At 38.5% G+C, this 20938-nt stretch overlaps 1 protein-coding gene across 3 annotated transcripts in view; it reads right to left on the reverse strand.

Annotated features, from left to right (window-relative positions):
• The window catches only part of tpk1 (thiamin pyrophosphokinase 1), a 97397-nt gene that overhangs the window by 43154 nt on the left and 33305 nt on the right, over nucleotides 1–20938 (reverse strand). For all 3 annotated transcript variants that reach the window (XM_026179389.1, XM_026179388.1, XM_026179390.1), the window contains exons 4-6: nucleotides 20071–20140; nucleotides 7286–7358; nucleotides 3844–3939 (exon numbers count right to left, since the gene is read on the reverse strand). In XM_026179389.1, coding sequence (XP_026035174.1) covers nucleotides 3844–3939; nucleotides 7286–7358; nucleotides 20071–20140 — 239 coding nt within the window. The remainder of the gene's footprint in view (nucleotides 1–3843; nucleotides 3940–7285; nucleotides 7359–20070; nucleotides 20141–20938) is intronic.

Genomic DNA, 20938 nt, shown 5'->3' on the forward strand with positions numbered 1-20938 from the left:
TATCGGAATATGAGATTTTGGTCATATCGCACAGCCCTATGTGCGTGCATGCTTTGCCCATTTGTAATTACACTGCAGAAAACTACTGCAGTGTGCCTTTGTCAGCCAAAAAGGCCTTTTTTATTACCTTGTTTACTTGACAACAGTGCACTATTACTTCAGTGTATTCAATGTTCTTCATCACTTAAAGGAACTAAGCCATAACTTGTGCTTTAGTTCATAACAGGAGCACAAATTGCCAAACCAAATATGTCATAACTGACTTTCTCCTTCAGGAGTTGCAGTTAAAACAAAACAAAGTGCTGAGATTGAGGTTATTTCAACATCTGGCAGACGCCCCCACATGCAGAGACATCACCTAACTGTTAACAACACTTGGTAAACAAACTCCACTCTTAACATGATACAGATATTGTTACTCTGTGATTTTTCTTTGTGTTAACATATCGCAAGAATGAAACTGCTGAGCAAGTTAGCTTTTAGCAACCGTTACTCAAACCAGAGTCAAAAAGGGGCTGTTTTTATCTACATACCAATAGCCTACACATTTAATGTTTTATAGCACTATGCCCGTGTCAACCTGTGTGTCAGAGTGGATCATCTACACTCAATGACCAAGGTATACCATGGTAGTACCGGGTTAGGCCCGCTTTTGCCTGTAGAACTGCCTTAATTCAGGGTTTTAGAATGGTACCTGCTGTTGTAGCTGATTTCCTTCAAAGTTAGATGTGTTTTGCATTCGTAAATGTGCTTCTGCATATCTTTTAGAAAGTGGTTATTTGAGTTACTGTTGCCTTAATATCAACTTCTAGCAGTCTGGATATTCTCCTCTGACCTCTGGCATCAATAAGGCATTTTCACTCAGAGAACTGCTGCTCACTGGATATTTTCTCTCTTTCACCCTATTCTCTGCAAAATCCCAGTAGATCAGCAGTTTCTATGAAATACGCAGACCAGCCTGTTTCCTCCCCATTCTGATGCTCGGTTTCAACTTCAGCAACTTCAGTCTTTACCTAAATGCATAGAGTTTCTGCAATGTGTAATTAGGTGTATCTGACAAGGTGGCCAAAGAGCACGTGTGTTTTTGAACAACAGTGGAGGTCTGCAGGACAAAGTAAGGGGATTTGGAGATGTGAGACAATCTGTCATTACCACCTGTCACTTTTAGTGCAAATTATTATTCAATAATAAATCCACAGAACACTTATGTATTTTCTTATTTAAGTGTGACCTCTTACCTGCAACAGTAAAGCCCCAAATTCATCTGTGATGTCCTCCATACCCGTATTATAGCTTAGTTCTAAATTCTTGACACTGTGACAAAAATACAGGACACGGAATCTTAAAAAAATAACAAATACTGAAAAAAGAATGCAGAACAATGAGAAGAGGATGAAAGAAACAAAACAAAACACTGTATTGTGTTTCAACGTCCAATGACACACCGGCTTGCTCAATCTTCGCTTTCCATCATCACTTCTGTTGTGGCAGCTACGCATATCAAAGACTACACAACTGTATGAATTTTTATTTGTTCATATTTCATGTTTGTTTACTAAAAACAAACCAGTAAGCGGAGCAAGGAAACTCTCATGGCTCAATGAAGAAAACTTCACAAGCTGATTTTATACATTTGGTCACTTCTCTTTACTGGTTGGCTAGGAGACGAGGAGTAAGCAAAAAAAGAAACAAACACAAAAAAAACCCCACTTCCATTTATTAAGGATAACAACCAAAGAAAGACTAAAGAAAGTAGAAATAGGGGATTGAGAAGAAATGAGCTAACTAAACAGAGCTGTGAGAGGATAAACAGACCAGCAGACCTATCAGACTTGGGGACACACATACACATGTGCGCTTCTTAGAGAGGAAAACACATGTAAACAGCAATTGAATTCACACACAGAAGAACTAGCTGCCCACAAACACATTCACAGAGATACACACTTTTCAAAGCACTAACACACAAACATAACTACACATATATAAATATATATATATGTATGTAAACAAACACTAATCTACCCAGCATAATCCCATGGTAACATTTTTTTAGGGAGGATTTCAACCAACACAATATGAGATCAATTGAGTGCTAAGCTGTATGGAGGAAAAACATACGGGGGCTGATAGGGCGACTCTTCAAAGCCCAAACATCACAATGCCCAGTAATCTGCATATGTTATTACTTCATCTACATTTATAATTCATTAAATGAAAATCAGTGAATCTGAAAACAAAAGAATATGTATAAAACTATCATAAAAAAGTATTTTATATAACCCATGCCTATTCTAAGTGCTGAAAAGAACAAAAGGTCAAGTAAGAGTTATAGTGGGTAAAGAAAGATGGAAAAGCCTTGGGAAACAAACAGAAAAAGTCATCACCAGCAACTCTTACAGAGAGCCAAAAACTGATTGCCAGGCTCCTATCTCTTGCAGGCAAACAGACGGACAAACAGTGTGTGCCGGTTCAAAGGCAGATTACATATTAGCTGGGGGAGAAAAAAAAGAGCCCACGGAAAGGAAGGACAAAAGTATAGCTCGTCTTAAAGCCTGGCAGTGAGCAACAGAGTAAAAATGTGGCAACATGTGAATATGAGATGAATGGGTTTCGGTAGCTTAGCAATGTGAAGTGATTGGGGCGCTAGTGTGTGATTGGAGCAACACTTATTATGCTGTTAAAAATTCTACTAAAAGGACAAAAAGAAACAGAGAAAGGTCAAGAGGAAGGCAGCGTCAAAAGATAATGTTCTAGGACAGTGCTCGTCTTAACAATCATCACTATTAGCATTTTTAAATTAAAAACTGTGCTGTTTACTAAATTACTAACATTATGGACATTCTGTTGGCATTTTGGGAGTCAGGCTGGAAACTGAATGAATCTCTGGATCGTGTTATTGTCTGCGTGTCTGGCTCTGCAGCAGCAAACTGGGCATGAGGCGCTGAGCAGCCTGTTTAGCTCATTTCAGAGTAGTGCATATCAGCTTGTTGGGAAATGTTTTTACACTTTGAAAAAGATCACAACAAAAGTGAAGTATTTCATATTTTAAGACAGCCAAATCTCACTTTGCATTTTCTGTGTAGGTGTAATGCTATTCCAATGATATTTTTCAGCAGCTATTTCTTCGGGGGACGTTGAGTGAGCATGGATGGTCTTTTCAGGCAAAGAGATTGTTTCATATCCATACACCCACACGCATTCACTACAGGGATTTGCCACAAGAAAACCGACAGTAAAACACTACTGACCTCTGAGCACCTGATCTTAAGTACCTGAAGACTGAATGCCTTACTTAAGGGCACAAAACTGAGGGAGACGTGAGCCTTGCTTATTTCTTTTACCCGGTGCTACATCTGCAGCCAGTTAATGTCATAAAAACTGTTAGTGAAATGAAATAAAAAAAACAATTGTTTCTGAAAGTGATATGTAGATGAAATGTGACTTTAATAAAGCAATATGGACTAAAGCATATGCATTATGCTCATATGAACATTTTTAGCACAGGGGTACCTATCAAGCCCAATTATCGCCAAATAATCACCAAATAATACTATAGTTTGCTAATCTGATCAGTGCAAACAACAGATTAGGATTTTATGTCCGTAATACTGCCCAATACATCTGCCCAACATGGACTTTGACCTTGGCATTAGGGATATTTGGATAAGCTTTTGCCACCTGCATCCAGGACTTTATGCTGTCTTATAGGACTGGAGTTTAACAGTCATTTTGATAAATTCAGAAGAAAGTGTTTTCCAAAATGTCAAAGAATTCCTTTAAAATATAAACCATAAATATCAGAAGTAAGTCAGAACCATATATGAGCTGTGTGGCATTTACCTGTAGCTGTCGCTTCTGAATCTCCTCCACCATGATTGCAAGACATTTGGTGTAGTCCGTAAGATCCTGGTCAGCTGTTTCTATCAGCTTGCACCCCTACACACGCACAAATATCAATATATTAAAAACAAATCACAAAAAAACAAGCAGGCAATAAAACACAATCCAACAGATGTACATAAACATAGATAGTGTAACAAATACCTAAGATAAGGGATAGGGGGATAACAGAAAAACTGAAAGCGATAGGGAGATGGAGAGAGGTATAAATCAGTGTTTTACTGTTGTCTGGCTGTCTTTGGCTTGTGTTGCTGAATAATGTAGAGGTTCCAGTCAGTGGCCCTAAACTACAACAACCATGCTCCGGCTTACTTTCCTTCTGTCTCTTTCTCTCTCTCCACAGTGTCACTTTCCTCCAAAACACAGCGACTTTGCTACTTCACTGACACGCGCACACACACACACACACACACACACACACACACACACACACACACACACACACACACACACACACACACACACACACACACACACACGCAGTCATATCAAACTTGTTCGCTGTGCTCTGTTTGATCCCATCCATCCTCCCTCTCCTCCCCTCCTCTTCCACCAACCCTCCACCCCCCATCTCTCCCTCCCTCCCTTGCTGATGCTTTTCTGTTTTCTGCCTCCCATTTATGCAGAATTATTCACCGTTTGCCAGAAATCTCTGAAGGAACTGCTCGCATTTTCCCATATTTCTGCTTCAAAGGCATTACCATAACAGACTGTTTTTCTCTCACCCCCCTCAAAAAAAGGCATTTCTCTCTTTTTTTTCCAGACAACCTGTGTGATTTTTGTGAAAAGGGTCTAATATTACAGATAGCTACAGAGAGAGCCGGGGGAATTGTGAGAAGAGAAAAAAGGAGAGAGAAACAGCTGAAGACATCAAATAATCTGTGATGGGTGCCTAATCATGTGTGTGTTGTGTGTACGTGTGATGATACCGAATCTGCATTTCAAACTGTAAACAGTGTGCATCAGTAGCATCTGATCAAAGTGACACAGCACAAAGATCGCACAGGCACTGTATTTTGTTTTCTCTAAGGTGTGGGTGTGTGTATGCATGTCTGACTTGCCCTGTATTAATTATTTATTGAACAGCGCTTGTGGGTTGACATTTTGCTTGCTATAAACAATGGAAAGTCCCCTTCATGAAATCATTTGCATTTTATTTTTATGACCTTGAATAGTTGAATCTAAATATGCCTACATGTACAAATTTCTTGCACAGTGAGGTACACAGGGAGTAAAGGCTACAACGAAGAATGTCAAAGGGGGACTCTGGAGAAGCACTTTCTTGTACCTGGACCGTGTTATGTTAAATCTGCAAACTTAGTCACCTACAAAAAATGCAGATTGCTTTGTCCATTTCCAATATCCTCATCCAAAGTTTAATCTTTATGTGTAGCTAACCCTTTTCAAATGTTATTTTTGTGCATTTATCCCGTTTCTAGTAGTTTTGTATGGATTTTTTTATCATTAGTATTATAATATTTCATGATCACTGATTAATGAAGACTTTTTAAAATATAGTGTTGATTTTTAGCAATGATTAATTTGAAAAAGTGAAGAAGATGCTCCTCCATCTAAGAATCCATCCTCTTAACTGTTAAGGCCTCAGTTAGGACTGATTGGCTGCCTTGCAATCACCGGTTACTTGAGTGTTCCCCTGAATGGTTGTGAGTGGTTGCTGGTAGTTGCAGTGAAATCACTTGATAAGCCCCACACATCCAGGCTCAAAGGCCAGTCAGTGACCCTGGTAACCACCGGTTGCTAGGGAAAAATGTATATTACCTGACTGGATGGTAAGTTGTTTGCTGTCACTACGTGGAATTAATAACAAAGAGGTGTACGGTGCTGCACTAAAAACCTGCACAGCTGTAGCCTGTTGGAAAGATGCCAATGTGTCTGCAAACATTTGGCAACTATTTGCTAGGTGGTTGTGAAACAGTGAAGACTGAAAACTGGTAGTTTAGATTGTTTTTCTTACTGCTGAAACCAACATGTTTCAAAAGATCTAATATTTACTCTGAAGGCAAACGGGCTCTATTTCACGTTTGTGTTGCATTTCTTCGAGTTTCACTATTGCTCAGTGCTAAGTTTTTAAGTATTTGCAGACAAGTTGGCATTTTCCATGCAGACTACGGCTAACCGTGGCATTGTGCTAGCGACCCAAACAAATACAAGCACCCTATTTGCAACTGATTTCAACTAGCAACAGTCGACAATCTCCAAGAGTCACTTTCCAAGCATTCAGGGAATACACATTTTTCCCATGAGACAGGACATTGCTGAAATCATTCTCCAAGCTTGTGTGACCCAAACGTTATCAAATTCAGGGTCGTGAAGGGACTGGAGACTATCGCTACTGAGACTGGGCAAGAGGTGTGGAACACCTACTGGTTAATTTTGAAAACATTTGTGTGGGATGTGATGTATGACTCCGAAAATATTTAGTAAATGCGAGTGTGTGAGATTCAACCCAAAGATAAATTTGTATTTATAAATGCTAAGAGGCAAGTGCTCATAGAAATGATTACATTTTCCTTCAAATATAGGTCACCTGTGTCGTGCACACCTATATCATCACAGAGAGTAGACTTTCAGCTGTGCACTAAGCCAGGAGGTTGATCCTCTCTTTAGCCCAGGGGGCACAAGCAGAATTCTAAATTTTGACTTGCCAGGTGACAGGATGGTTTTCCACTTTGCCTCAGTTTATCTGATGCAGGCACGAACTGTGTTCAGTGAAAATTGGCTTTGAAGCTGTTCCTGAACCCTATCGGATATTTTCACTACAGAATCACGTCTGTCACATCTAATGCCAGGCCCAAAAGCGCAGCCATTCAGTGACCTCGTCTCCTGCATGATCTCAAGATTCTCTGAATAGATTACTATCATGTAGTTAAGCTGAGCATCTTCACAGCCTATGTAATTTTGCATTACTCTTGAAAAATGATTTTGTTTCTCTTTTTCTTACTCTTAAGAACATTAGTTTTTTTCACAGAGTGATAAATTTCTTTCTATCTTCACTTCTACAAGCCTCTTTTCAGAAGTGACAGATACAATGCTTAAAATACAGAATAAATTGCTGAATGTCTCCCTGTGTGTTAATGGCTGGGTGTGGTGATTTGAGTGGTCAGTAAGAAGAAAAATGCATTTAACATTTACCATATACAAATTACCGTACTAGGCTTTTTAGACAAACCAGCTGCTCCAGATGTTGAACTAGGCTACCCTTTGTTTCTTGGACTAATCCACTATAATTTCTAAGCAACTACCTTTTTTTCTTTGTACATCCAGATGCTACAACATGTGTTATGGACTCTCCCTACAATCCTACTTCTTCTGTATGAACACCTGTAGGTATAAGAGTGCGTGCAAGTTTTGTTCCACTTACCTTGTCTGCATAGAAAGCTTTGACCTCTGCTGTAATGGAATCAAAATCCCCACTGATATAGTCGGGGAGAAAGCTGGATATAAGGACAGAAAGATGGGGGTTAGTGAAAAAGACAGCGGGTTAAGATTGCAAGAATGACAGAGCCAAGAAGTGAGAGTTAGAGATGGAAAAGAGAAAGGACACTGGGGCATGTGTCAGCTCTTTGATCTGTGCAGCGAGGGAGAAGAGTGACGCCGCCGGGACAGACGAAGAGACATGGAAACTGACAGGGTGAATCTCTGTGGCACCGAGCCTGGCCCTGTCACACACACACACGGCTGACAGAAGATATACATAGATTGATGGGAAAGTACACCCAAACAAACGTGGCAGAATACAGAAGCAAAAGTTCATGTTGATACTGTGATAGTTAGGTGCATAAATGCAAACGCATCAACAACAGATTGGATGCAAATTACTCATTAGTCACATCTAATAAACAGATCACTGAGTTGGTGTCCTTCTCACACGCGCAAGCAAACAGAGCATCATGTACATGGTGTTCAGATCTTGAAATATTCCAGCACACGGGATGAGTAGATTCTCCATTAGAACTGTGCATCAGTTTTAATAAACAGAGGTCACAGTGTGATTGGATGTTTTGACGCATAGGATCAAGTAAAGACTATGTTGCTCTGAACTGACATCAGTTATGTTTTAGAAAGGTATGTGGACTAATGATAGGAATCTGACAGAGCACACAAATAAATTGCACGATAGTTGCTTTCAACTAAACTTCCCTTGTAAATCATTTAAGTCTAGTTGAGTTTCTATCTTTAAAGGAAAGTATCAACAAAAAAAGCACTGAATGAATGAATTGAACCATAAGTTAAGCTTCGTTTTAAAATTTTTCAATTAAGCTTGAAGAATAATCACCTCGACTTCCAACTTGTATTAATGCTGACAGCTTATTATTATGCATTTATTATGCATGAAACAAATGTAAAAAGAATGAAAATAAACCTGAGCTACTTTTGCCAATTTTATTCTTGAAAGTTTATGGTTTGGTTAAAGAAGAGCACTTTCTATATAGCCGCTTATAAATGTGGATACATGTCACAAATGCACAAACAGGCACAATAACTCTGAACTAACAGGATGCAGAAATAGCATGTTGATGCATGCAATTAAAATGATTAGTGCAAATAAAACTGGTCAGGAGTTTTGGGGAAATACGAGCGTGCTCAAAGTAAACTTTTATATGTATTTCATTCATATGAATTGAACTGTTTTCTGAGGCAACCTGCAATCCCCAGAGTGTAGGAATTAACAACCAGCCACTGCTGAATAGAAGATTCCTGCCGGAGAGTAACAGATAGCTCTCTGTTTATTCATTTGTGTGTATGTGTGTGTTTATGTGTATCGGGCAAAACCACGCAGGGATGCAGTGGCTGCTATCTAGAGGCATTAACAGGTCTGACATTACGATTTCATGGTTGGTTGGGTAGCGTGTTTGTGTTTGTTTGTGTGCATGTGCTCCTCTAGCAAGAGGCGAGAGCGATGTTCCAGTTGGTTGAAGAAAGAGATACATAAGGATTATTCCCTCCCTCCTCAGGATTCCCATTTACACCAACAAGATACAGGAAGACAAACACAGGAAATGTTTGCAATCTGCTGCCACATACATGTGCGCGCGCACACACACACACACACACACACACACACACACAGGTTTAAAGACAAACAAGCACAATTCCAACTGAATAAGACAAAAAAAAATATGATCAAGGAACAAATTTTTCATCTTGAGATAAACACACAAAATATGCATAAATAGCAGCAAATATGCAGGTACACACAACCAAAGGCTATTTCGCCTCCTTCTTATTATACAGAACGCCACAATTGCATCTTCATTCAGAAATAACCTTCATGTGACAGATGGAATGAGCTGTGACACTGGGTCTGATCAGAGCTTTACACAAACGCATACACACACACATGCACACACAACCACACGCACATTCCTTTGTGACCTGTGTGCATGACACCATCAGCGGAGAGTAATTGACCAGCCAAGATTCTAAATTCTGTATTTGTGTCTGTGCACATGAGGGTAAATGCTGTTTGCGTGTTTGTGTGTCTGCATGTTGTGCGCCTGACAGTCTTCACTTCCACATTAATGTTAACTGACACTTTAATTTGGATGGGAAATAGAGCATTTTACCACCAGTTTGTCTGAGCACCGAGTGGCAGGACTGGCTGTGTGACCTTTGCCTGTGTTTGTGTGTATCTCTTTGTCTGTCAGGCAGCTTGTGCGTCCCTCTCTCTCTGCATCGTCTGCCTGTTTTTTTTTTTTATCATGAACAAGTTCTCACATAATGCTCTTCTCTTCACGGTCTCTTCAAATCATCTCACACTTTTGCACTGCAGTTCTAACTTTTCCGCATAATTAAAGCGACTCTTCAATCTAAACACTGTCCTTAGAATCAACATCTAAGGACAGAAGAAACACCTTCTTTTTGGATAGATGTGTTATATTTTCCACCTTTCTTTTTCTGTCTTTGTTTTCTTCAAATTGGGTCTCACTGCTTCCATATGACCACTTAATTACAACCAAATGTTGTATATGTTATTTTATTTTCTTGTAGCTTTCACCCTCTCGTGAATCACAACATGATAAACACTCTTCTCCCTTTTTCAGGTCCTTTTCATCACTTGAGGAGATGTGGCTCTGATTACTCCTCTCATCTATCGCATCTCCCAATCAGAGTAGAAGAGATGATGAAGAGGTGGAGGAATTGCTTTGGATGACATCATTACATGCCGTATACATAAACAACCAAAACCAAAGCGGTATGACATGCATAGCACTAGATAGACTCACAATAGCTGATGTGATCAGTACACTCTCTTACACACACACACTTGCATACAAATGTGGACACATGACAAAAAACATTTGACAACAAATCACATGACATTTTTTGGTCAAGTGTTAAAATGGAACCTCAAAAATGACTCTTTGCTTAGAAGATAGGAGGGACAGATAGTGGACGATATAGGCACGGTGCTTTTAAATATGACAGGTTTTTTGTATTGTTTTAATTACCTTAACCAGACTGCTAAAAGGCTATTTTTACTATGATATGATATAATATCTTATAATATTTGTTAAGATGCACTGCCTTGTGGCGACAGAAAAGCAACAACCTAGGAAAGGCAAGGTATACAGAAGAGCATCTCTGAACACATGTTAAACCTTGAAGTAGATGGGTGATAGCAGCAGAAGACCACACCAGGTGCCACGCCTGTCAGCTAAAAGCTAGCAGGAGGGGCACCTTACAGTTTGCATGAGCTCAAAATTGGAAACTGGAAAATAGAAGATCATAAAAATGTTGCCTGATCTGATGAGACTGTCTCTGTTGCAACATTTGGATTGCTGGGTCAGAATTTGATGTGAACAACATAAAGCATGGATCCATCCTGCCTTGTACCAAAGGCTCAGGGTGCTGGTGGTATAATGGCATGGTGGAAAATTTTCTTGGCACAGTTGGGCCTCCTAATATCAACTGAATATAGCTGAGCATCTTTTAAATACCACAACCTACCTATAAATACATTATACTACCTACAATAGTACTGATGCTGACTACGTTCATCCCTTTATGACCACATATTTGATTGGCTGCTTCCGGCAGGATAATGCACCATGTCACAAAGTTTAAATCATCATGAACTAGTTTTTTGTGTATATACCTAAGTGCATAAACAAAGATGGGTTAATGTGAAGATATAAATTATTAGTTAGTAAAGACCAGTTGCATAATTCATCTTTATGTGGTCGATAACTATCTGGTTTCATAATGGGTAGTTATGCAAGCACAGGCCTTAAAAAAATCAATCAGTGTTAATAGAGTTCTTATTATCCCACTGCAGCAAAGATTCTAATTATCAAAACCTCAAAGCACGCGAGTGTGATCTTACTTGCATGTTGGTATACGTGTGTGTCTAACACGTCTACGCATGTCTATATCGACACACCGCAAACCCTCCTGTCTCGACGTGGCATGATGCTGAAAGCATACATGTGTACATCTGAAAAATTAGATTTCTTTATGTGATTCAATTGTGTCTGATCCCAAAGTTAATAAGTTAAATATCTGCAGGCTTCTAATAACCACATACCTGTCATACCCAAACCACATCTTCTAGGTTTATTAACTCTCTGTATTACTCTTAGGGCTACTAGCTGTAGTATAAAAAAGGACAGTTGTAATTTTAATTATCCTTAATTGCTACAATTCTAATACAATAAACTTAACAAAATGTAGCACACCGCATTATGTAGAAACAGAAGTGCAAAGCTCTCATATTAAAAGGCAAAGCCCAGTTCCCTGTGCTCATCAACTCGACTCAGCATGTCAATTTCCAACACAGAGCAATAAACACTGGGGAGGATTTTCAATCAGTCTGTAATAGACAAACTCCATCAGGAGTGTAGCAGAATCGCAGGTGAAGACAGAGCCAGTTTTGCGTTACGAGTTATACGTAGTCCTGCTAAATAAATTGCTGGTATTTGACCCTGATTTGGTCAAAGAATACCTGAAACTCAACTAAACAGTTTCCAAATGTATGAATACAACCTACATTAAAAAAAACAGTAAAGGGACTATATAATATCAACATATTTGTCTTTTAAATCCTTTCTGATCACATCTGTATTAGAATTCAACCAACATGTGGTTTTGTCTACATCACACATGCAGGTACTTTCCTGTCAGGCACACATAAAGAATAAAAATCGTGAGGCGTCAGTGGAATGTAGAATATATGAAAATGAGAGAAATAAAATGAAAGGCTGTCAAAGATATCTATCCAACACTCAGGCTTATAAAAAAGTACTTCTGCTTTTGACAACTTCATTTGCTGAGGCGGACAGCATTATCTTCAACAAACCAAAATGAATAGACCTTGATATGGTGATATAACTACGCTATAAAATTCACTTTTACATACAGACTAGTCAAACAGAGACACAATAACACAAGCATATGTTCTCATATTTTATTAACATCACATACACCACTAGCTGCAAATGTTATAAACTGCTTGTGTTCAATTACCTCCATCCACATTTAGCCATACTCCTCAAGCTGTTCATCCAGCTCTTGGCATCATCCTGTCTCACAGTGTTAGATTTGATGCAGACATTATAAACAAAGTCAATTTATTTGAAAGAGGCAATTTATTTATTTATTATTTATTATTATGCAAGAAAATCCAACCATCAGTGTCAGACCTGATGGAAAGGCAAAAAACCCATGAATACCCATGAAGTTTATTTATATGAAGTCAGATGCTTAATAGTTAGTGTTAGTGCCCAAAGACAATTAACAATATCATTAACAATATTATAGTACACAATATCATAATGCAGGATGATATAACTAAAGCCTCAAATATTATAATTATTGTGATCGATATTTTAATTGCACAATCCCAATTCTAAACTGGAGGGAAAAATATTATCTCATTTTGAATTTGATGGCTGCAGCACATCTGTGGAAGGCTGGAAAAGTAAGTGGTACTAAAAAGAAACGGCTGGAGGGACACTTTGAACATTTAGCATCTAATTAGATTAATTGGCAACAGGTGAGTAACATTAAAATGCTCTTTTTATACCCAGTAGAGAGGCAGAGCTTCTTAGAAAGAAAAATCGCAGGAAAAAATAAAAATTGTTGGTCACTGTAAAATTGTGAACTGAATATTTCATCTACAGTACAGAATTAAAAAGAATCTGGAGAAATCTCTGTGCAGTGGACAAGACCAATAATCAATAGGATAATAATATAAAAAAAACAGGCATAGTTATGTCCTGGAAATAACTGCATGGGCTCAGAAGTCATTGTCTGTGAATCACTGTTTGCCATGACATCTACAAGTGTAGCCTAAAGTTCTAGCTTCACTTGGAGAAAGCTCATGTAAAATGGACTGAGGCAAAGCAGAAACTGTTCTGTGATCAGATTAATAAAAATTAGTTTTCTTTCTTTTGGAAAACTGCATCCACCAGATGAAAGAGGAGAGGGACCAGGTTTTTTACAATATCAGTCCTCAGTTAAAAAAGCATGCATCTCTGATGGTATCTGGGTGCATTACTGCCTATGAAATTGGCACCATCAATGCTGAAAGGTACATATAGCAACATATACTAGATGACGTGTTTTTTGAGGCAAATTCTTGCCTGAAAAAACTTTCAGAATACGCAAATACGCAAACAACCAAACACATGACCACATACATACAGTAGATACCTGCATCTATTACAATAGCATGGCTTCATAGTAGAAAATGACCTTTTTTCCTGTTTCTCCGCCTTTGCTTTACATTGAGTTTTTTCCACTGTACTGTGAATAAAATACAGGTGTATGAGATTTGCAAATCATTGCATTCTGTTTTTATTCACATTATACACACTGTCCTAGCTTTTTGGGAATTGGGATTATAACTCATTACAGCTGTCTAAACAGCACTGCCTTATAAGTAAGTGCAGTGTTTTGTTATATATATATGAATATATATTTCTTATACATAGTATGCATATATTTAAGTAGCCATAGTTTTCAGGGTTTTCCCTTAGGTAATAGAACCTGGTACCAGGTACTTTTTCAGTACCTACTTGCCCAGTGTTCCAAGTGATCCAAGCAGGTACTAAAATATGACGTTGTCAGACTGCACGCCACCAATTGGCTGGTCAGTAAGGTTACTCGATGAGTCATGAGAGCATCTCGTTTATAAAATTCAGAATTGCCATTTTTCAACCAGAGACATAGCAGCAGGTATCGCGTTGCCTTGACATCTACCTTTGTTGTAGGGTTTGTTTTACATACTAATTACATCACGGGACAACAACAATGTACATTAGGTAGTAAACCCTGTTAAGTCGTGGTGATCCATGGTGAGTTGATCCAACTAGGTACTAATACAAAAGGTTCTTTTGATTTAAGCAGAGCAGGGCTGAGCGCATAGCAGTAATCCACAACTTGTTGTTAAATTCAAATTCAAATTTTATTTGTCACGTACACAGTCATACACAGTACGATATGTAGTGAAATGCTTGGACAACTGCTCGTGACCTAAAGAAAACAAAAAAGGAAAAGGCTATGAATAAGATAGGAAATAAATATGAAAAATTAAAAAGGGTAAATTTAACTAGGAAGGAATAAAATATAAATTAAGGTTAAAAATGAAATAACTGTACAACACAAATTAGAATGAAGGGTAAATTTAACTGGGAAGAATAAGATAAAATATATAAATTAAAGTTGAAAATAAAATAACTGTACAACAAAATACACAATACACAATATAGAACTATATAAGAATGTATGAAGAAATCTAAATATAAATAAATATATACACAATAACAGCAGCTGTACAAGTATTAACTGGAAATGAAGAATATAGTGACCAGTGTTGTGCAAAACCAAAGTCCAGAAAGTCCAGTGTGTGTGTAAGAACCATATGTGTGGGTCAGTACTGTGTGGTGGTGTGATTGAGAGACCGTATCGCCTGCGGGAAGAAGCTCCTCCTCAGTCTCTCTGTGTTGGTCTTCAGGGAGCGGAATCGCTTTCCTGACCTCAGCAGAGAGAACAGTCTGTTGTTGGGATGGCTGAGGTCCTTCACGATCTTCCTGGCCTTGGTCCAGCACCGCCTGCTGTAGATTGAGTGCAGGTCAGGGAGCTCGGAGCGGATGGTGCGCTCAGCTGACCGCACAACCCTCTGTAGAGCTCGTCTGTCCTGCATGGTGCTGTTCCCGAACCAGGTTAAGATGTTTCCCGCCAGGATGCTCTCTATGGTGCACGAGTAAAAGTTCCTGAGCACCTTGGAGGGCAGTTGGAAGTCTCTCAAGCGTCTGAGGTGGTAGAGACGCTGTCGGGCCTTTTTCACCACGGTGTTGATGTGACAGGACCATGACAGGTCCTGCGTGATGTGAACTCCGAGGTATTTGAAGCTGTCCACTCTTTCCACTGGGCACTCGTTGATGACGGGGGTCTGGTAGTTCCTCTCCTGCTTAGTGCTGAAGTCCACTATCAGCTCCTTTGTCTTACTGACGTTTAGAAGGAGGTTGTTCCTCTGGCACCAGTTCTCCAGATTCCTAATCTCCTTCAGGTAGGCCGTCTCGTTGTTATCAGAGATCAGGCCCACCACGACGGTGTCGTCAGCAAACTTGATGATGGTGGTGGAGCTGGTAGTGGCCACACAGTCATATGTGTACAAAGAGTACAGCAGGGGGCTCAGAACACACCCCTGGGGGGCTCCAGTGCTGAGAGTGGTGCTCCAGTGGTGCTCCAGTTACAATAAACAAGATTATTTACATTCTCAGGAGTGGCCCCAACAGACTAAGAGACTTGGAGAGTATAATCCCAACCTAAGGTGGAGCAAGATAGAGGACAACTTAAAAACGTAACATGGACAGAGTAAAAAGCACATATGCATAAACAACACTGTCGGGAATATTTAGGAGATCTAAGCATGCTGCACTTAAATATGTAAAAGGAGAATTGGAGATGCAATACCAAGAAAAGAACAAACAGCTGACCCAAATTTCTAAGAAATTAGCAGTTGGTTAAATAGTATGATTCAGGGCATGCACATCAGAAAGAAATGTATTTAGGTTTGAAAACAGAGTTCGAGAAATATATAAACTTCAGCTGGAAACTAGCTAATAGAAACTCAATAATGCATGATATTAGAATGTTTCTATGTCTTACATAAGCTTGGAGTGAACACTTTAAAATAAGATTGAAAAAAAAATATATATATATAGATGCATGCTTCATGGAGAAATCAAAAATATGCACCGTTTGCCTTCTCTCACCGAGTAGAATCATTGTCGTTTGACTCATCATGAGAGGCAGAGAGCCTTAGCCTGAAGCACCCCCTCCTCTCTACATCCCTAATGTCTACCATTAAGCCTGTTTTGACAGAAGATTACGTGGCGCCTTTCTTTTAACTGTAGGAGGCCGTCCACCCACTCTGCTCTTGTGGCAGTACAGAAGAATGTGAAGGTTGACCAGAAACATTATTCTCATTATTCTTTGATGGAAATCATAGTCACAGCCACATATGTGGAAAAAACCCTGCAAAGTCTCACTTCACTTTTTATGGTTTGACATCGTCCACATTTTGAAGAAGGCATTAATAAAATCGCATTGCTGGAAAATTTCAATTTCGAATGTCTCTTGTCTTCACTGGCAAACAAAGCAGAAAATATGGTCAAACTGAAGGACAAGAAAATCCATGAAAACCCCATTCTGCAACTCAAAGATTTACCCCCCACATACCACCACCAGACACTAATTATGGCCAAAAGGATACTCACAATTATTTTAATCAATATTGAGATCACTACTGTTTCTCACAACCTTACCTTGATTTTAGTGACAAAACTGTTTTTAATGGACTGTCATTTGACTGCTGCTTTCACATCCATGTTGTTCTACATTCTTACTACAGCAAAATAAAATTGGTCCTCCAAATTCACCTAAATTCAGTGCATCTCTAAAAAATAAAGAAAAAGAAAAATCGCTCAGCTTTCCCATTAACCTTGTTCTACATTCCCGTTTATTAAGTCCCTCACAAAATAGAAAGTGTTTCACTTCGTACCTGCATAATGGATGTGAAGAAAAAATCCAGAGAAAAGTATTCAACATCTGTGAGATCCGTTTTTCCCTTCCATGTGATGTTTTGCATATTGTACAGTGGAGGTATTGCCAGTTAGAGTAAATCATTGCGTGAGGGGATAACATATCTTTGGTTGATCGGAAGTATTTGCTTTGAGAAAAAAGCTCTTTACCTTCTGCTGTTACAGACATTGGAATCGATGATTGTTGTATGCCCGACTGTGAAATGCATAAGTGGAGGAGGATGGATTGATGAATGGATGGATTTGTCTTATGATGTAGTGTTACTCATCCAGGAAACATCAAGCAGCATAGTTACAGTGCACAGTTTTGACTGGCACATGCAGGCACATCATCAGGCATAGTTTTAGGGTTTCTTTTGCTTTGTATTTTAATTGGCTCAGCAGGCATTTTTTTTAATATTACTTAATAATGTTCATTTAATTGTAGGAAAACAAAATTATGATCAAGATTCAAATTCGACTGTGCAGTCCTAGTCCTATCGTTCTTCACTATGGGGGCACGAGTATGAATGTGCCCCCATAGTGAAGCAGTGCAATTTTTCTGGATTACTTGCAGGAATTTGAAGGGATTAATCGTTTTATGAGTCTGCTGATCTCCAAGTGAGAGTTTATAACACTGAACTAACAGCTTTTTTTATTTTTGAGTGCAATTTGCTCTGTATGTAAATGAATATTAAAAAAAGAAAAGAAAAGAAAAGAAATTCTGTAATGTGTTTACACATAATTTGGGGAAAGCTCAACGTGCACTCCCACATTACTATAGACGAGCATGCCCACTGTATGTACTACATCTTTATCTTCAACTTCTCTTTGTTTTCAATACATTTCTTCTGCTTTTCTCTTCCTATTTATCTCCCTCATACCTCACACTGCTGAATCTTATTTGATTCATGGGAAAGTTGCTGCTCTTGTCTGTGTTCCAGCACCGTTATGCTCTCATAAAATTTGGCTTTGATTGATTACCTGCATTTCTTTATCCCTTCCTCCTTTTCTATCCCTCTCTGTAGTCCATTAGTTATGGTAATGTTGGGTTAAATACATCTTAACTTGCTGGTGATTGATTTACACTTCCACACCCATAAGCATCCCCTCCCTTTCTTCCCTCCTTTCCGGCACCCTCCCAGCACTGTAATGCATAACTTTTGAGGACAGATGCTGTTGGTGTTTGGAGCACTCAGGCTAAAAGGCGGGCATAGCTGACAGCTCCACTGTACAGCCTGCTGACAGAGCTCGAGCTGAGGGGTCAGATGATGAATCTGCTGTGTCACACAACTACACAGAACTAAGTGCAATGCTTCTGCCATCAAGACTCACATGGCGTATGTGACAGACACACAACATAGATCTATATATCTATATATATATATAGCTTGCTTTATTTCTAAAGCAGAGCAAAAAACACACAAAAGACAGTCTTACTAGCTTATTAGAAATGATAGTTGCTGTTTGAGCATTGTCATAATATATGGTAAAATGCACTGCAGTCAACCTGCAGCATGCAGGTCTTAACTCACCATGTTTATAGTATTGATCAGATGAAACTGTCTTACTCAAAACACTTTGTTATAACACTGAACTGAAATGGCAGTTTTGTTGTTTCATATTTGCAGCAGTCATTTGTAACTATAATTTTTTAGCTATTACTGTGGCTGGAAAATAACATTTTATTGGTTTTCTGCTTACATTTGTCCTGATCATGCAACAGTGCACTGGCCATAAATTAACATTTTTAATCAATCCAATTATACTTTTACTCTTCTTTTATTTCACTCATATTTTTCTTGTTCTTAGTCTGTTTTGCAGAGTTACAGATAATACAGGTAAGCTGTTATTTTTGAAAAAATTGCTAAAATTTACAACACTACACACAGCCACTTCATTAGGTACACCTGTTCAGTTACTCATTAACGCAAATACGCAAACAACCAAACACATGTCGATATGGTCAAGTGATTCTGAACATGTATTTTAGAAAGTGCTGATTAACACATATTTCACTGCACATATCTCTGGAATGGTCTGAAAAAGAAAAAAAAAATAATATAAATATGTTACCTAGATATCAACTTAAAGTAGGGACCACTTGTCACAAGATATGCAGAAGACCCTCTATGAATGCACAACACAGCTAACAATGAAGGAGATGGGCTACAGCAGCAGAAGACCTCACCTGGTATGCTTCCTGTCAGCTAAGAACAGGAAACGGAGGCTAAAACTTGTATGGGTTCACCAAAAAAGATAAACAGAACATTGAAAAAACATCTCCTGGTCTCATGAGTCTCAATTTCTGATGAAACATTCAGCTCTGAAAGCAAAAAATAATCCAAACTGGTACTAATAACATGTAACTAATAAGGTGGCTGAAAAGTGTACAATTCATGAGCTCATGCTTTAACTCATATTTGATCGAACAAAAGTAAATAAAGATAAATAAACAATATGCCCAGCATAACTACATACTTTCAGGCAATAATATTTTAGCTTGAAAATTTAAAAAAAAAAAAAAGATTGATGTATTTTCTCTTTTTAAGGACTAATATAAGTTTTTCTTGTGAGGAAGTTAATGAGCCTCAAAGACATTAAAGAGATGTCTACAACTTGAAAGTTTGTTACATTGAAAGAAGAGAAAGAACATGCACGTCGACAGACAAACACACACAACATCCCATTCACACCCTTACAAAACACAGGCTCGTGCTCACATGCTGGGTGTTAATGTGAAAGCCTGAACACTTCAGGGACCCAGTGATCCCCAGATCCATCTCTGACCTGACAGCAGTCCTCCATTAGCCTCACACGCACACGCGCACACAAATGCCGCAACAGAATGCACTCCTAAAATACTCTGTCAGAAACACACATGTGGCACACATACAGGATACATCTGAGCTGGAGAGCAGGGGTAAAGTCATGCACAGAAGTCACAGAAACCAGACGTACAGCTGCTGAACCCAAAACATAGCACTTGGAGAAAAATATCTAAACAATTCCTTTGTGTAATTAAAATTCTCCAAATCATACAAGTAAGCACAAAAACAAAGGCACTTTAGAGAAAGCACATATTAACTAATGCAAATGTGACACGAGGTCGCCTCACCTGTCGCGATCCCCAGCTGTGATGTTATGAAGGTGATTAGCAGCTCCATCAGCACATGCCCTCAAGAGAGCTATAGAAAGAAAGATGCATATTTATCCAGTTTGTTTGAAATAAATGGTGCATATTTCTAAAATTTCCTCTAAAGGTGAAACAAGATTCTCTTCAAACCTTGATCAACACTACATGTGTGTTCGTAAAGTCTCTTATGGATCAGTAACCTGGATACAGTCACTTCAGGATTTCTTGAGTCAATTTTTATTTTACCATATACCATAACTTTAATTTTTTTCCATACGCCTCATTACCATAATTAAGAAATGTGCCATTATGAGTGCGAAAAATAAAATAATTAAGGAGCTTGTATATTTAGATACGCTATCATTAGGAACCAGCTCACACGCGACATCTTTCCACTGTCACTTCTAATAAATGTAATTCACACTCGCTCTTTTTATCCCCGAAAAGTTTCCTTTCAAAACGTGTCAAGTGGTTTTTTTTTTTTTTCAAAAAACACATTTATACAAAAAGGGACTTATATAACATTAACAATGTGTTATTTTTAAGAAAGTACTTTGAACGCCAACATCAGCATTCCCAAGGTTTTTTGATAAATGGATTTACTTCAATCATTGCAGAAATGTACAAAGTTTGAATAAGGTCCAAATTTTTTAGAAAGAAACCACTTTCTCCCAATGAAAACATTACAAGCGGCGCATTCCACAGTGCCAGCAAAACATTATGGTTAAAGCTATTTGACCCTTTAAAAGGGAAAGGCAGCGAAAGAGCACTTATCTTTTTAGCTTTAAGTAACACTCAAATGATGGGATTATTTGCCATTCTTAAAATATTATTCAAGTTGCACTAAATT

The sequence above is a fragment of the Astatotilapia calliptera genome, chromosome 9 (genome assembly GCF_900246225.1).
Source record: "Astatotilapia calliptera chromosome 9, fAstCal1.2, whole genome shotgun sequence".
NCBI classification, from domain to species: domain Eukaryota; kingdom Metazoa; phylum Chordata; class Actinopteri; order Cichliformes; family Cichlidae; genus Astatotilapia; species Astatotilapia calliptera.